Source organism: Scyliorhinus canicula, chromosome 18 (genome assembly GCF_902713615.1).
Source record: "Scyliorhinus canicula chromosome 18, sScyCan1.1, whole genome shotgun sequence".
Classification (NCBI taxonomy): domain Eukaryota; kingdom Metazoa; phylum Chordata; class Chondrichthyes; order Carcharhiniformes; family Scyliorhinidae; genus Scyliorhinus; species Scyliorhinus canicula.
The window spans coordinates 17,480,042-17,495,754 of NC_052163.1; the positions used below are offsets into that span (position 1 = coordinate 17,480,042).

A 15,713-nucleotide genomic window follows, 5' to 3' on the forward strand; every position below is an offset into this window, starting at 1 on the left:
CCAAAGATGTGCAGGTTAGCTGGATTGGCCATGCTAAATTGCCCTTTAGTGTCCAAAGATGTGCAGGTTAGGTGGGTTGGCCATGATAAAAAAAAATCTCTTAGTGTCCAGGGATGTACATGTTAGGTGGGGCTATGGGGATAGGGCGGGGGAGTGGGCTGAGGTGGAGTGCTCTTTCAGAGGTTCAGTGCAGACCTGATGGGCTGAATGGCCTCCTTCTGCCCTGTAGGGATTCTGTGGTTCTGTTATCAGGTCTTCAACTGGAAGAACAGGTTTGGATCAGAGATTAATTGAGATTTGTAGAAATAGGGGAGTAATCACCGGATCTGAGATCTTGCATTGCCCGGGCGGAACAGGGCACAGAAGAGTTTTGATCGCAGTTCAACAGTAGAGTGAAAAGCAGAGAGTAGAGAGGTTCCAATCATCAGGAATGAAAGAAGACACTGAAGCAGGTGGGCCCAAACCATTTACGAGTTTGAATTCAGTTCAACAATGTCCAGAGGACCAATAGCAGAATGAGTAGGCTTTATTCCCTGCAAACGAGGAGAACGAGGTATGGGAGATTTGAGAAGGCAACACAACGCTCATCAGTGTAAGATGAGAATCTAAAAAAACAGAAAGGAGAGAACATGGAGAGAAAAAGAAAAACAGCATTTACCCAAGAGAGCAAAAGAGGTGACATTTCCTACGAGACTTAAAAACTGAAATGTTCAGAATGAAAAGTAGACTGAAGAATTGGGTTTCAAAGAATGTCAGAGAATGTTGAAGTGCGAACAAGGATGTATTAGAATGGAGTGTGTTGGATCAAGACCCACAAAGGGTTAATTATAATAATCTGTGTTATAGAAGGAAGTGACGTATGCTCATGAGATCGGAGAGTCTAGGAGAAAGCAGCATGGGAAATAGTTAGTGAAAGGGAGTGTTCTCATACTGTAAATATGTTATAGTAAAGTTAGATCGTCTGCTGTTGGCAGTCCTCCGGAGTTACTGAAACTATTCCACCCAACAATGCAATAGTACATCTCCTGCTAATTCTGCCTGTATATGGGCAACTGGTCTCGTCCCTTTACAGAGGTTGCCTCGATTTGGGTCAGAAATTATTTGGAGTTGGCTTTAAGGGGCCAGCTGCCAAGGTAACCAGAGGCACCCACAGATTCTGAAGGGAATTTATTTTGAGGCCACTGTCCGAGAGTGTTAGTAGACAGAAATTTTACTGTGGAATTTCACTGGCTTCACAGCGCCAGGGTCCCAGGTTCGATTCCCTGCTGGGTCACTGCCTGTGCGGAGTCTGAACTTTCTCCCCGTGTCTGCGTGGGATCCCTCCTTGTGCTCCGGTTTCCTCCCACAGTCCAAAGACGTGCAGGTTAGGTGGATTGGCCATGCAAAATTGCCCTTAGTGTCCAAAACGGTTAGGAAGGGTTATTGGGTTACGGGGATAGGGTGGAAGTGAGGGCTTAAGTGGATTGGTGTAGACCCGATGGGCCAAATGGCCTCCTTCTGCACTGTATGTTCTATGTTCTAAGTGCTATACATTTAACGGCAATTCTGTGCTGAAATAATGGGGAAACCCAACCTCTGGGTTCTTCTCTCTTCCACCCCCCCCCCCCCCCCCCCCCCCCCCCCCCACCACCACCACCACCACCACCACACCAACTCACTGCACGTGCTGCCATGCACATTATAAAACTATCCTTGACCTAACCCAGTACGAAAATCACTCGCAGGTTTTAAACAAAGTATCCAGATTTTGAACCAGGCCTGTTTCCACTGGGCATTATAATAATAATAATTTTTATTGTCACAAGTAGGCTTACATTAACATTGCAGTGAAGTTACTGTGAAAAGCCCCTCGTCACCACATTCCGGCGCCTGTTCAGGTACACAGAGGGAGAATTCAGAATGTCCAAATGACCTAACAGCACATCTTTGAGAACTTGTGGGAGGAAACCGGAGCACCCGGAGGAAACCCACGCTGACACAGAGAGAATGTGCAGACTCCACACAGACAGTGACCCAAGCCGGGAATCGAACCTGGGACCCTGGAGCTGTGAAGCAACAATGCTAACCACTGGGCTGCTGTGCCACCCACATTATGGACAAGGGCGGCATTTAAGACCCATCTAATTTGCTCTTGCATGAGTGATAGTGATCTTCCACCTTGAACTGCGCATCAGTGTAATGAACACTATTCCACAATGCTATTATGCAGGGATCCCCCAAATTTTGACCCTGTGCAATGTGTGGTACAAATATCCTGTAATTAATGCTTTCATTGAAGCTCCATTTCCTCTCTGTGTGCTATCTGAGGCTTTGCATGTTTCTGAATTATTTCACCGTTGCCTCTATCAGCTCATGGCAGGTTTCTTCAATGTTGTTAACTACCATGAACCTCGAGGACATTAACACTGCCCATGTGTGTGTTCTGTTTAGATTGAGATGGCGATCTTAAGATTCCCATATGATTCCTGGGGCACGCCTTTCCAACAGCTCAAACAGGTGGTGGAAGAGCCATCTCCACAGCTTCCTGCTGACAGATTCTCGAAAGAGTTTGTCGACTTCAGTGCTCAGTGGTAAGCAGATCAACGAGCTGGAAATGTTGGCTCTCGTTCTGAGTTCTCTAATTCATGGAGTTTCAAAATGCTTCCCTTCCCCCTCCTCCTTAGAAATTCAAAAACAAAGTGAGTTAAGTAGCACCAAAGGCAGAACTTTTTTTTTCGTCTTATACTCCTTGCTCCTTTAAATAGTGCGCAGGAGCCTTTAACTGCAGTGCCACAGCAGGCCAATGTGTTCTTGGTTTAATGTGCGACCAGAAAATTGGCACCTCAGTACTTGCTTAGCACGTGGTGAGATATATTGATAATGTATGCTGTGTACAACTTTTCATAGCTTTTCAAAGAAATTACTTGATTGCCGCAAATTTGACCTGTACGAGCAGATATTTTTCAGGGGAAATTAGCAAGAGATTTGAAACCAGAAAATATTGGGCATTGGAATTCGTTTTAAGTGGGCTGAGCAATCTCCTTTAGTGCTGTCACATTTCTTGCTTTGATGCAATGAACATTCTAGCATTACAAAATGTACGTCTGCTCTCTGCAAATTTGTTTTGGAGGCAACGGTTGTCTTTTGAAAGGGGTTTGTGGGCTTTTTGATATTTCCTCGAGGGCTAACAAATTTGGTTGGTTATCCCACAGTTTTTCAGGAGGATTGTCTTCATCGCATTTCCTTTTTATTTGAGCAAAAATGCATTTTTGAAAGAGACTACTTCGCTGGTGATGTATTTTATGTGTTCAAAGTATGGGCTAAAATGTATTCAAGATGCCTATTTTGACAAGTTAATCTTTGGTACAAAGCTCAAAGTAGCAATTTTAAATGTGGTGATTTAAGATAGGAGCAAAAGATATCAGCCCTTCCTTAAAGGCTGTTTGTATCTAATTTTTCTTCCAAGAAAGTTTGGAATATAATTAAGGTGGCTTTCTTGATTTTATTTAATGACAGAAATTGCAGGAAGTCTGTCTGTTTTTTTGAAATTAGACAGCATCCTGTGTGAGTTTCTTAAGGACTGCTGCAAAGATTCCTGTATTAGTGAAGTCACCAATTTTTAATGCAAATGTTATTTTTTTTCCAACTTATATTTTCGGAACAGCACGTGATTCACAGGAAATATCAGGACATAGTACTGAGAATGACCCAGTGGAATTGTAGAAATATTCCAGCTCAAATAGTCTCCCAACACAAATCTACATTTGTCTGGTCACCTTTTAAAATAATACAACAATGTCAAGCTAGAGAAATGAAATGAAATGAAAATCGCTTATTGTCACAAGTAGGCTTCAAATGAAGTTACTGTGAAAAGCCCCTAGTCGCCTCATTCCGGCGCCTGTTCGGGGAGGCTGTTACGGGAATTGAACCGTGCTGCTGGCCTGCCTTGGTCTGCTTTCAAAGCCAGCGATTTAGCCCTGTGCTAAACAGCCCCAGAGAAGGCAGTATAGAGGGATGAATGTGGCCATTCATATTGTTAAGATTTGCAAATGGTTGTCGCAATGACCGTTGCTGTAAAATGATCTGAGACTTGTTTTGTAATAGGTATTGTAATGGTGGAATCTTTGTTTGTGGTCAGTACTGAAAAGAACAAACTGCTTCTTCACACAGAGTAGTAGCTTCAGAGAAACAGCTCCCTAGGTTTTGCTGAGGAACTGCAGATATATTGAAGCCAACAGCCGCTATGCTAAAGGGCCAATGTTCTCTCGGGACCACGTTTTTCATTCACAGGGGGATGTTCAAAATGTTACTGGGTTAAATTTACTCTGTCACTGCACTTGAATAAGCAGACCAGTTAGATTCAACTTAAATAATTCTTGGGACTTTGCAAGCGTACTGTGGAATACAAGTGTACCTGTACTTCATATGTTTGTTTGAAACCACATTCTTCACTATTTCTCAGGAGGCGTTGTAACAAGTCTTACCACACCAGGTTAAAGTCCAACGGTTTATTTGCAATCATGAGCTTTCGGAGCGTGCGCTGCGAAAGCTAGTGATTTCAAACAAGCCTGTTGGATTTTAAGCTGGTGTTGTAAAACATCTCACTGTGCCCACCTCAATCTAATGCCGGCATCTCCACATCTGGAGTCATTAACTAAGACAATGAAGGAACTTCAGATGGAGGCATGTTGTGTGCTGCTATCCCAGGTGAAATTTCAAGACCACCGTCTCTCCAAGTTTTGGTCCATGTAGAGATTCCAGTGCTGCTTGTCTGTTCCATAAATTAAGGCCCAATGAGGGATTGTTGCTATTGTTACTCACATTTGGCAATTACCCCATCCAACACAAATGTTGCAACCTTTGATTTCAAAATGTGAGATTTTTAAATTACACTTGTTCAACTGGTGCCACATTGTCGCAAAAAGGAATAGGGGTAAAATGAATAATTTGACCAGTAGATTGTATAATAATAAGAATAATCTTGTCACAAGTATGAAGTTACTGTGAAAAGCCCCTAGTCGCCACATTCTGGCGCCTGTTCGGGTAAGCCGGTACGGGAATTGAGCCCGCGCTGCTGGCCTTGTTCTGCATTACAAACCCACTGAGCTAAACCGGCCCATATATCATCTGTGAAAAGAGTTGGTTTGATGGGCCAAACAATGTTTTCGGCTTGGAGTGGTATTTATAATGAAAAACAGAAAATGCTAGCAACACTCAGCAGGCCTGGCAGCACCTGTGGAGATGCAACGAGTTAACATTTCCGGTCAGGGCTGGTGTTCGTGACTGCAGTGGTGAGCGGGTTAAGTGTACCCGAGGTTTCGGCAAATGCACTTATTCCATTTACTTGGGTTTGGCTGGCATCCATCCCTTCAGCTGGAAGGAGAATTGAGTGCAGCAGGAATGCAAGGTTCCAACGTGAAGATTGCATGTTTTGTTCTGAAAGAAAGTCAGGTCCATCAAAATATTGGACCTGCACTCTGATCGGCAACAGTGCTGTAGGTTACACAGATCTAAATGGGAAGCTTATCTTTTCAGCTATTGTGTCAACAGAAAGCCCTTCATAATTCTAAGCTGAATGGGCAGTGAGCAACTTAAACAACAGAAAATCTCTTGCTCAATGTTTGAAGCTTTAGAGAATATTAAAACCTGCATGGATATTTGTCCCCTCCATTTTCAAAATGTAACCTGATTGATATATTTCCAGCTCATGAAAGTTTCCAACTATTTGCAAACTGTTGTCCATTACTAAACAAAAACATGACCTTAAATGACCTTGGTCGCATATAATATTAATCAACTCCTGCCTGGAAATTCATCCAAATCCTTGGACGAAATAGGGCTAAATACTTGTATTGAATGACGAAGTAAAACATTGTGATTTGCTAGTTTAGAGACTGCCAACATGAGATGGTGCCGAGCAACACGCAATAGAACTTCAAAATACTGTTCTTAGATAAGCCCTAATTGAGTTGAGCTGACTGCAAAGATTTGAGATTTATGCTTTTAAATAAATAAGAGAAAATAAAATGTAATTTTTGTTTAAGGTGTTGTTACATTTTCGAAGCACAATGCTCACAATCCCCTCCTTACAACAGGTATGTCCATCAATACAGTTTCATCACAGACAGCAAACCTCGGTCTGTACTCTTAAATTCAAAACCTCTTCAACTTGCAAAAGTGGGTTTCCACATTTGAAAAAAAAAAATCATAAGGTTACAAAGACCAAATTCTTCCAGCTTTGCAAGTTGCTCATTTGATCTTCTGAGACCGTAAAAAAAATCCAAATACTGTGAACCTCAACTATTCCCTGTGGACAGAATCCAAAGCAAATAGTCTTTCCATCTTTCACTGGAAAATTAGACTCCGAAAATAAAGTCCCCACGCAGTACTTTTTCCACAGACATCTCAAAACACAAATGAATTAGGAGCATTTCATTGGTGGACAACTGTGTTTTAGCCATTTGAAGTCAAAAACCTTGATGGATTGTCAGTGTTAGAAGGTGAGTTCTAAACACTGTGAATGCATAGAGCATCTAAATCTTTACTGCGATGGGGTATGACCGGTGAATGTAGATGAGGCACCAATCTGTGTAACTCCGTATATTGGAGACAACAAAGTACCTGAAGATTTGGGTCACTGGTGCTATTGAGTGCTTGAGCTGGAAAATAAATCACCACATGCTCCTGAGGAAACATGCATTGATTGCCAGAGTGATAGCACAGGTGTGCCTTTTGTAAACCGGAAATATAAAGGACAGAATTTTCCAGCTCTTCCTGATGGTATGATCTTCCCCTCCCGCCGAAGTCGACCCACACATGACGGTTCCTCATCAGCGGGACCGTGAGCCATGCAAATTGCATTGACTTCTGCGGGCCTGGAAGATCGGTTAGCGGCCAATAGCTCTCCGACTCTGCCATGGGGGGGGGGGGGGAGCTGGAAAGTCCTGGCCAAAGAGTGGGCTGGTCATGACATCAAGCAGACTCTAAGACTGGTCTAAAATATACAGTGGATGCTGCAAATCAGAAAGAAAATCAGAAAATGCTGGCTACCGTCTAAAATCGTTGGACTCATTGTTAAGTCCAGAAGGCTATAAGGTGCCCAGTCTAAAGATGGTGCCATTTCTTGAGCTTGCATTGAACTCAATACAATAGATATGGAGTACTGACAGCAGAATGGGGAAGCAATATTCACATGGAGGAGGAGGAGGAGGAGGAGGGTGCTTAATAGATTGTCCAACCCATCAAGGTAATTTCACAATTACTTGTCCCTGTATTTCAACAAGGAGGTGCTCACTGAACTGTGCCACCTCCTACAACAGAAGCTGAAACCTCGCAGCTGGGGGTGGACGGTGGTGGTTCCAATGGAAGCAGAGGCCATCTTTACGCTAAATTTCTGCACAAGTAGATCCTTCCAGGCTGGAGAGGAGGACATCAGCAACAGCTCTCAGTTTGCTAGGAGCGCCTCTCAGTGGCATGTGAGGACACTTCATCATGTCCTCACTGACCAGAGAGAAATACAAGGAGATAACACATGAAGCTGGCAGGCTTCCCTGTGGTGCTGGGTGTAATTGACAGCACACATGTGGCTCTGTGGGCCCCACATGTTAACAGGGTGATGTTGCATAAATACAAGGGATTTGACTCCTTTAATGTCCAGTTGGAGTGTGACAATGACCAGTCGATCCTCTTGGTGAATGCCTGCTGCCTTGGTAGTAGTCATGATGCTTTTATCCTGTTGCGGTCTAAATTGGCACTATTATGAAGAAACAGATGGTGGAAGCTGGATATCAAGGGAAACCCACTATATACCAGGCTAATGACTCACCTCTGCATAGCAAACACCAGGGATAGTTTGGAGCAAAATAGTGGCCTTTTTACACCCCCCCCCCCCCTCGTCCCAGTACTCAACAGACTATGTGTCCAAGCTCAGGGTGCTCTGCTGAGCACTGCATAACCTAGTTGTCATGATTGTGTGTTTGAAGAGCAGATTGCTGGACTGCGATATCTTGCATACCACCTTCTGGTATCTGCAGCCTCGATGGACTTAAATGGCAACTAAAATGGCCTCTGTCTGAGCTTCCAGCGCCACACTCCCGACTCCCTATCCTCTCAGCATCCACTCTGTCAATTTCCTTCAGGATCTTGTACATTTCAGCTCGATCGCCTCTCAGTCTTCTAAACTCAAATGGACACAGGCCCAACTTGTCTAACTTTTCCTCATAGTAAAATCTGCCAATCCCATGAATCAGTCGCACAGACCTTTTCTAAACTGCTTCTTATGCTATTATATCCTTTCTCAAATAAACTGCATAGTACTCCAGAAGTAGTCTCGGCAACGTCCTATACAAAACGTTCCTACTTCAATATTCTATTCCCCAGGCGACAACATTCCATTTACCTTCCTAATCACTTGCTGTACCTGCATTCTAACGTTTCCGAATTCACACACCAGGAAATCCAAGTCTCTCCTCTATTGCAGAATCGTGCACTCTTTCTACATTTAAATAATATGCCGATTTTCTATTCTTCCCAGGTTCGTTTCCCGCCTTGGGTAACTATCTGTGCGGAGTCTGCATGTTCTCCCCGTGTCTGCGTGGGTTTCCTCCGGGTGCTCCTGTTTCCTCCCACAGCCCAAAGATGTGCAGGTTAGGTGGATTGGCCATGCTAAATTTCCCTAAGTGTCCAAAAAAGGGGTGGGGTTACTGGGTTACGGGGATAGGTGGTGTCGGCTTAGATAGGGCACTCTTTCCAGAGGCCGGTGCAGACTCGATGGGCCAAATGTCCTCCTTCTGCACTGTAGATTCTATGATTCTATGATTTTATCCTCTGACACACCACTGGTGCCAACCCAAAAATCAACCATTTATCCATGCTCTCTGCATTATTAATAATAATCTTTATTGTCACAAGTAGGCTTACATTCCCGCTGCAATGAAGTTACTGTGAAAAGCCTCTAGTTGCCACTTTTGGCGCCTGTTCTGGTAGACAGAGGGAGAATTCAGAATGTCCAAATGACCTAACAACATGTCTTTTGGGACCTGTGGGAGGAAACTGGAGCAGCCGGAGGAATCCCACGCACACACGGGGAGAACATGCAGACTCCGCACAGACAGTGACCCAAGCTGGGAATTGAACCTGCGACCCTGGAGCTGTGAAGCAAGAGTGCTACCCACTGTGCTCGCCAACCAATCCGCTATCCATGGTAATATGTGACTCACTACACCCTGAGCTCTTATTTTGTGTAGTAACCTTTGATATGGCATCTTATCACACACCTTTTGGAAATCCAAGTGTACCACATCTGATGGTTTCCCCTTATCCACGTTACTTGTACTTCCTCAAAGAGCTCCAATAAATTAGCCAAACGCGCTTTCCCTTTCACAAAACCACTTTGACTCTGCCGAATTGCGTTAAGATTCCCCAAGGATTTCTGAGATGAGGTTCATCACGTCATGATGATTTATCTGCCTTGAATTCTAATAGTTTTCTCAGCACCCTTCCATAGTGCCTGAAATAGTTTTTAAATTCCTCCATGTCTTTGATCTCTTGATTTACATCTGGGATGTTATCTGCGACTTCCACAGTGAATACCGACACAATATATCTGTTCGGTACTTCTGCTTTTTCCTTATCTTCCATTGTTAATTCCCCAGACTCACTTTCTAGAGAACCCAAGCTCAATTTAGTTACTCTTTTGCTTTTTAAATATGTTGTCAGGTTCATGTAAAAAGCATTTCCTCAAGGTGCTCCATGAACAAAGAATTTGTATATGTAACCATCTTTTTAATTTGTGAGTGGTTAAATTTAACCCAGCAAAACAAACTTTAGCCTTGAACAAGATGAAGGTTAGTTTATGACAGAAACTACTGTTGAAAGTTCCTTGGGTAAAAGTAATAGTTAATAACTGAAATACAGATGCACAAAGTAAAATAAAGGTGGAGAGACACATAACGGTAAGATTTCAAATCTGTGAGATATAATAATAATCTTTATTGTCACAAGTAGGCTTACATTAAGACTGAAATGAAGTTATTGTGAAAATCCCCTCATCGCCACACTCTGGCACCTGTTCGGGTGCACTGAGGGAGAATTCAGAATGTCCAATTCACCTCACAGCACGTCTTTCGGGACTTGTGGGAGGAAACCGGAGCACCCAGAGGAAACCCATACAGACACAGGGAGAATGTGCAGACTCTGCACAGACATTGACCCAAGCCGGGAATCGAACCCGGGACCCTGGTGCTGTGAAGCAACAGTGCTAACCACTATAGGCCTGCTGCTTGACTTCCTTCTTTCCGAAGTGAAGGAGCTGAAACCTGAAGTTCGGGTTAAGCAGCTGTGATGGCTTCTGCAGTGGAAGTGTTAGAATTTGTCTTTGCAAGTGGATTCAATACGTAGAACAGGTTCTGGGAGCGGGCGAATGCTCCTGTTTTCAGTTTTAAGGAACTGAAGATGGTGGCGTTGGCAGTCTGATTAATTGAATATAGCAGGCTAACAACTGTTTCTGGACACTTTCCTCATCCACCACTTGTTGAGAAGCAATTTCTGTTTCAAGGCATCCCTCTCTCTTGATGTTCAAGATGGTTCTCTCTTTTGGCAGCTTCCAACTTTTCATTATAGATTAAACCAAATAATGCTGCTCCCAAGCTGATGAATCAAGTGTTTATATTGGGTATTGACCATTCAAACATCTTTTCTCCCACCTGGAGTTCTTTTTTAGCTTGCCATTAATGTCCTTATCAATCTTTTGTTCAGCAAGTGAGAGGATTTCATTGATACTAGTGGAACACTCATTGAATTTCAAAATGTCTTTCTTGCGATAAACAGTTTGAGAAGGTTTTGGAATCAACACTGAAAGGTGCCAAGTCGCCTTCTCACGCATCCCTTTTCTGAACAAAGGCTTTTTCAAAGTTATTTTTCAGCAAACATTTGCTTTTCAAACAGTTGTCTGTAAAACTCTATAATAGCATAACTACACCTTTGTGATAACTTGAAGAAACTCTTGCTATCTGTTTCCATATTTCTAGCCAAAGTTCTCTCTTACGCAGACGGCCTTACGGAATGTTCCCTCTTGCAGTCCAGGATTATTAATTTATTTTGAAGAGAGCTTAATTCTGACACACTCAGTTCATGACTATAAATATATTGGCCATTGGGAAAGTCCAGTTGGAAGAGACAGCTTACTAATCATTTGCTGTTATTTTGCATAGTGCTAATAATTCCAAACCTGAGGCCATTTATCATATATCCAGTCCTGAATGATGCCTCTTTCTTGTTAATCTATGTGGTAACTTGGTCACAAGAAACGTAGTTGTATGTGTTGGAAAAGTAAAATCTTTGGAAAACATTAAGGTAATAATACAGCTTGGCTTCAGACACCAGCAGTTAAACACAACCAAACACAAGCTCCTCATGACTAAACTGAAAACCCTCGCAAGCCTGCGCTCCCGATTGATGTCACAAGCGCACTTTTATTAAAGATATCCATACACATAATCAAATAAGAAGATGCTTATCAAAACATTATTAACACATGCTATAACACATCCCCATTAAATTTCAATTCCCCTGAAGGAAATGCATAACACACGTGTCACAACTAATACGTCAGTCTTTCAGGAACTCTGACTATACTGTGATCTGCGTAGAACCACTGTTGACTCGGGAGACAAGAGTGAGTCTTGGTTCAGTTGGGCTGGACTCAAGGGCACAGAAGTAGGGTTGGTTGTCAGTGAGAGGAAGCCCTTCAACCTTTCAGCATCCACTGGATGCCCCTGAGCAACAGGAACCACTTCCTGTTGAATTCCCACAACAACATTTCCTTCTGCCGTGTGATCCGGAAACTTAGCTGTCTCAGAGTCTTGGCATAGGCGAATGTGATTGTGATATCTGCAGATGACCCTTCCAGTCATCAGCTTCACCACTAACGATACTGGACCGCTTTGGTTCAGAATAACACCAGGCAGCCATCGTTGGTTGCTGTCAAAGTTCCTGACGTCGACAATCACCTGGATCGAAATGCCTCTTTTTATGGCATGGTAGTCAGGCCTCTCCCTTCGCCTTTTCTTATCTCCATCCCGCTCTCGTTGAATGTAACAGATCCAGGTGAGACTTTGGCTTCCTACCAGTCAGCATTTCAGCTGGTGAAAATCCTGTTGCCGTTTGTGGCGGGATATGGCACTGAAACAAGAACTGTGAGAGCTTAGTTCCCAAAATACCGCCTGCTATTCACTTCAGTCCTTCTTTCAGTGTCTGAACAGCTCGCTCTGCTAAACTATTCAACGCTGGATGAAAAGGAAAAGTACGCACATGGCTTATTCCATTTCTTTGCATAAACACTTGGAAAATAATCACCTCTAAGCATTGCCCCATTATCAGAAACAAGAGAATCCGGTAAGCCGCAAATTGTAAAAACTTGGCGTAGCTTCTCTATTGTAATTGAGCCAGAGAATCTTCCAGAGTTACCTTAAAAGTTAGTTTGGTTTTCCCCCAACAAACAACGCTGTATGCTGTCTTCATTAATGCCACAGATCTATCTGTCCTGGAGCATATCCTCTGAGCACTGGAGTTTGAGGCAGTGTTAGAGTGTTGACGCACTTCAGCAATAAAAGTAGCTATAGACTGTCCTGCCTTTCGAAAATGACTATGAAACTTTAAACGCTGGACAGTCATGAAGGGTTTAGGATAGTGGTGATTCTGAACGAGTGCAAAAAAACTTCCCCCAAATGAAATGTCCCCCAGTTTCTGGGGTGTTGCAAAATTCCTCATTAGCTTGCAAGACTTTGCCCCCACCACCCCACCACCCCCACACACATGTTTTTTAGCCTCATCTGCAATTCCATTTACCAGAAAAAAGTGTCCCAATCTTTCCACATACTCTGTCTAGTCCTCCTGCCCTTCCACAAGCTCATTGATAGTCCCGAATATAGTCATCACCACCAACCACATTGCAAACTAGCTATTCACTGTACAAAACTTTGTCTTGCCGCGCTGCACCTCAAATTTATTCTTGTCCTTTTAAATCCTTGTTGCCAGAAAGATGTGACCATAAGAAAGGTAGTCGAATGCATTGTAAAAGTTAAATCTTCTTTACTTGGAAAACATTGAGGCAATAATACAGTTTGGCTTCAGATACCAGCAGCAGCTAAGCACGCGCTCCGCCTGACTAAACTGAAAGCCCGTGCTCCTGATGATGTCACACGTGCACGCACACTTTTGTTAAAGACATCCATAAACGCAATCAAATTGGAAGATGACTATTAAAACACTCTTTGTGACAAACTATTTCAAGCCATCTTTCGTGGACTTGCTTCCTCATTCGCTATTGTGGTTTTCTGAGCTCTGAGAGGTGACACCTCTAAGAGGAGATCCTGACTTAAAGCCTGCATCAACACAAATGAAACAGCTGCCTGATGCACTCTGAGCCAAATTTAATTGTTGTTACCTATCTCGATTGAGGCTATTGGGTCCAAACTTAAGTACATATTGAATTGATATTCACTATACTGCCTTCCCCTCTTTTTTTTTTTAAATTTAGATTAGCCAATTATTTTTTTCCAATTAAGGGGCAATTTAGCGTGGCCAACCCACCTACTTTGCACATTTTTGGGTTGTGGGGACGAAACCCACGCAGACACGGGGAGAACATGCAAACTCCACACGGACAGTGACCCAGAGCCGGGATCGAACCTGGGACCTCAGCGCCGTGAGGCGGTTGTGCTAACCACTAGGCCACCGTGCTGCCCTTTGCCTTCCCCTCTTAAAGTAGAATTTTATTTTAATAGAATTGGCTCGCTTTTATTCGGCATGAATATTGAGTGTTAAGATGGTCGATGGAGTTAAGGTATAGATCAGCCAAGATTTAATGGCATTACAGATCAGGCGCACGTGCTGAATGGCTCTATTCCAATGTCCCTAAATGGGGCATGTCAAGACACCAGAGTCACGCAGAGCAGGCAGTTCTTTTTTTTTAAAATTTAGATTACCCAATTATTTTTTCCAATTAAGGGGCAATTTAGCGTGGCCAATCCACCTACTCTGCACATTTTTGGGTTGTGGGGGTGAAACCCACGCAGACACGGGGAGTATGTACAAACTCCACACGGACAGTGACCCAGAGCCAGGATCGAACCTGGGACCTCATCGCCGTGAGGCGGTTGTGTTAACCACTAGGCCACCGTGCTGCCCGAGCAGGCAGTTCTGAGGTTCAGTGCCCCAAGTCTGAAGTGGAGTTTGTTGATTTCCACCATTAGCTTCAGAGGCCCCTGGATTAAAGATTGGAAGACCAGCTGATGTTCCTGTCCTGCCACTGTTGAGTAATTGGCGTGATAGTCGATTGGGAGCGGAATCAGGCTCACTTTAATTGGCTGCTGTAACTTTATTGAGGACTATACGAATAGTGGTCACAAGCTAGATAATGTAGCCTTGACTGGAACCGCACTCCAGCAAAGAGTCAGTGCTGTCAGGAGAAGAGAGACATTTGCGGAGTCTAAAAAGAAACAAGTTATTTTGCTCCTGAATTGCTGAGATGGGGCTCATGTGTTATCTGTCGATAGCATCTTACGCAAACAAATAGCCCTGATTGGACAGCAACTATTTAGAATAGCTTTCAACTGTTCCAGTAAAATCATGCCCTTATCTTAATTCATTTAGAATTTATTGGGTGTTTTTCACAACTGGGTAGGGGGAAAAAGTATCATAAAATGGTAAACAAGATACAATCAAGAGCAGTTCGGAAAAATAAGGGAAAAAAATAACTTCATAAATATTTCCGATCTAGCTCCAAAGAATAAAAGTGCTTGAGATTTGAGAAACAGACAACAGGTTCTTGGCATAATGTAGAATGTTTTAAATAGATTAAGTTGTAATTATCTTAATGCATCCCATCTATGTAGTCGTGCAATGATTTGTGTGCTGTCCTGACGCACATGTTCTGATTTATTCTATGGGTGCCAGAAGGTTGTATTCTCAAAGAACTGGGGAGAGGGAAGATGCCATTTAGAAGTGCTTCACGCAATTGAGTGACCCAGTTGTAATGTCCAGAGCAATTCATTAACATCTGCTTCAGTGATAGGGAAAATAAATCTTCACCAAGTAACACCATTGGCTCAAGCTCTTTATTTAAGGGCTTGAAGTAAAATATCTTATTTGAATTTTTCGCTAATGCTTAGAACATAGAACAGTACAGCACAGAACAGGCCCTTCGGCCCTCGATGTTGTGCCGAGCAATGATCACCCTACTTAAACCCACGTAACCCGTATACCCGTAACCCAACAATCCCCCCATTAACCTTACACTACGGGCAATTTTTAGCATAGCCAATCCACCTAACCCGCACATCTTTGGACTGTGGGAGGAAACCGGAGCACCCGGAGGAAACCCACGCACACACGGGGAGGATGTGCAGACTCCACACAGACAGTGACCCAGCCGGGAATCGAACCTGGAACCCTGGAGCTGTGAAGCATTGATGCTAACCACCATGCTACCGCTTGTTCTGTCTAGCTGCGATACCATTCTTTCTTAGGTTTGTGCATCTATAATGGAGTAGGTCAGAAGACTGTAACTCCCATGAAGAGGTTTTTTTTCCTATTTTTCCCTTTCTTTCCTCTCCTTCTCGCCACCCTTGCACATATTGAATCCATCTGTGTTTAACTTTTCAAAATATGATCCTACACACGATTCTGAAAACCGTGACAGTGTCACAATCCTTTCACCTACTCCCCTGCAAAGA

General features: G+C 43.3%; 1 protein-coding gene across 1 annotated transcript in view; it reads left to right on the forward strand.

Moving 5' to 3' along the window:
• The window catches only part of map2k6 (mitogen-activated protein kinase kinase 6), a 125,270-nt gene that overhangs the window by 96,537 nt on the left and 13,020 nt on the right, over positions 1–15,713 (forward strand). Inside the window, exon 10 of the mRNA XM_038777424.1 lies at positions 2,431–2,570. Within this exon, the coding sequence (XP_038633352.1) occupies positions 2,431–2,570 (140 nt within the window). The remainder of the gene's footprint in view (positions 1–2,430; positions 2,571–15,713) is intronic.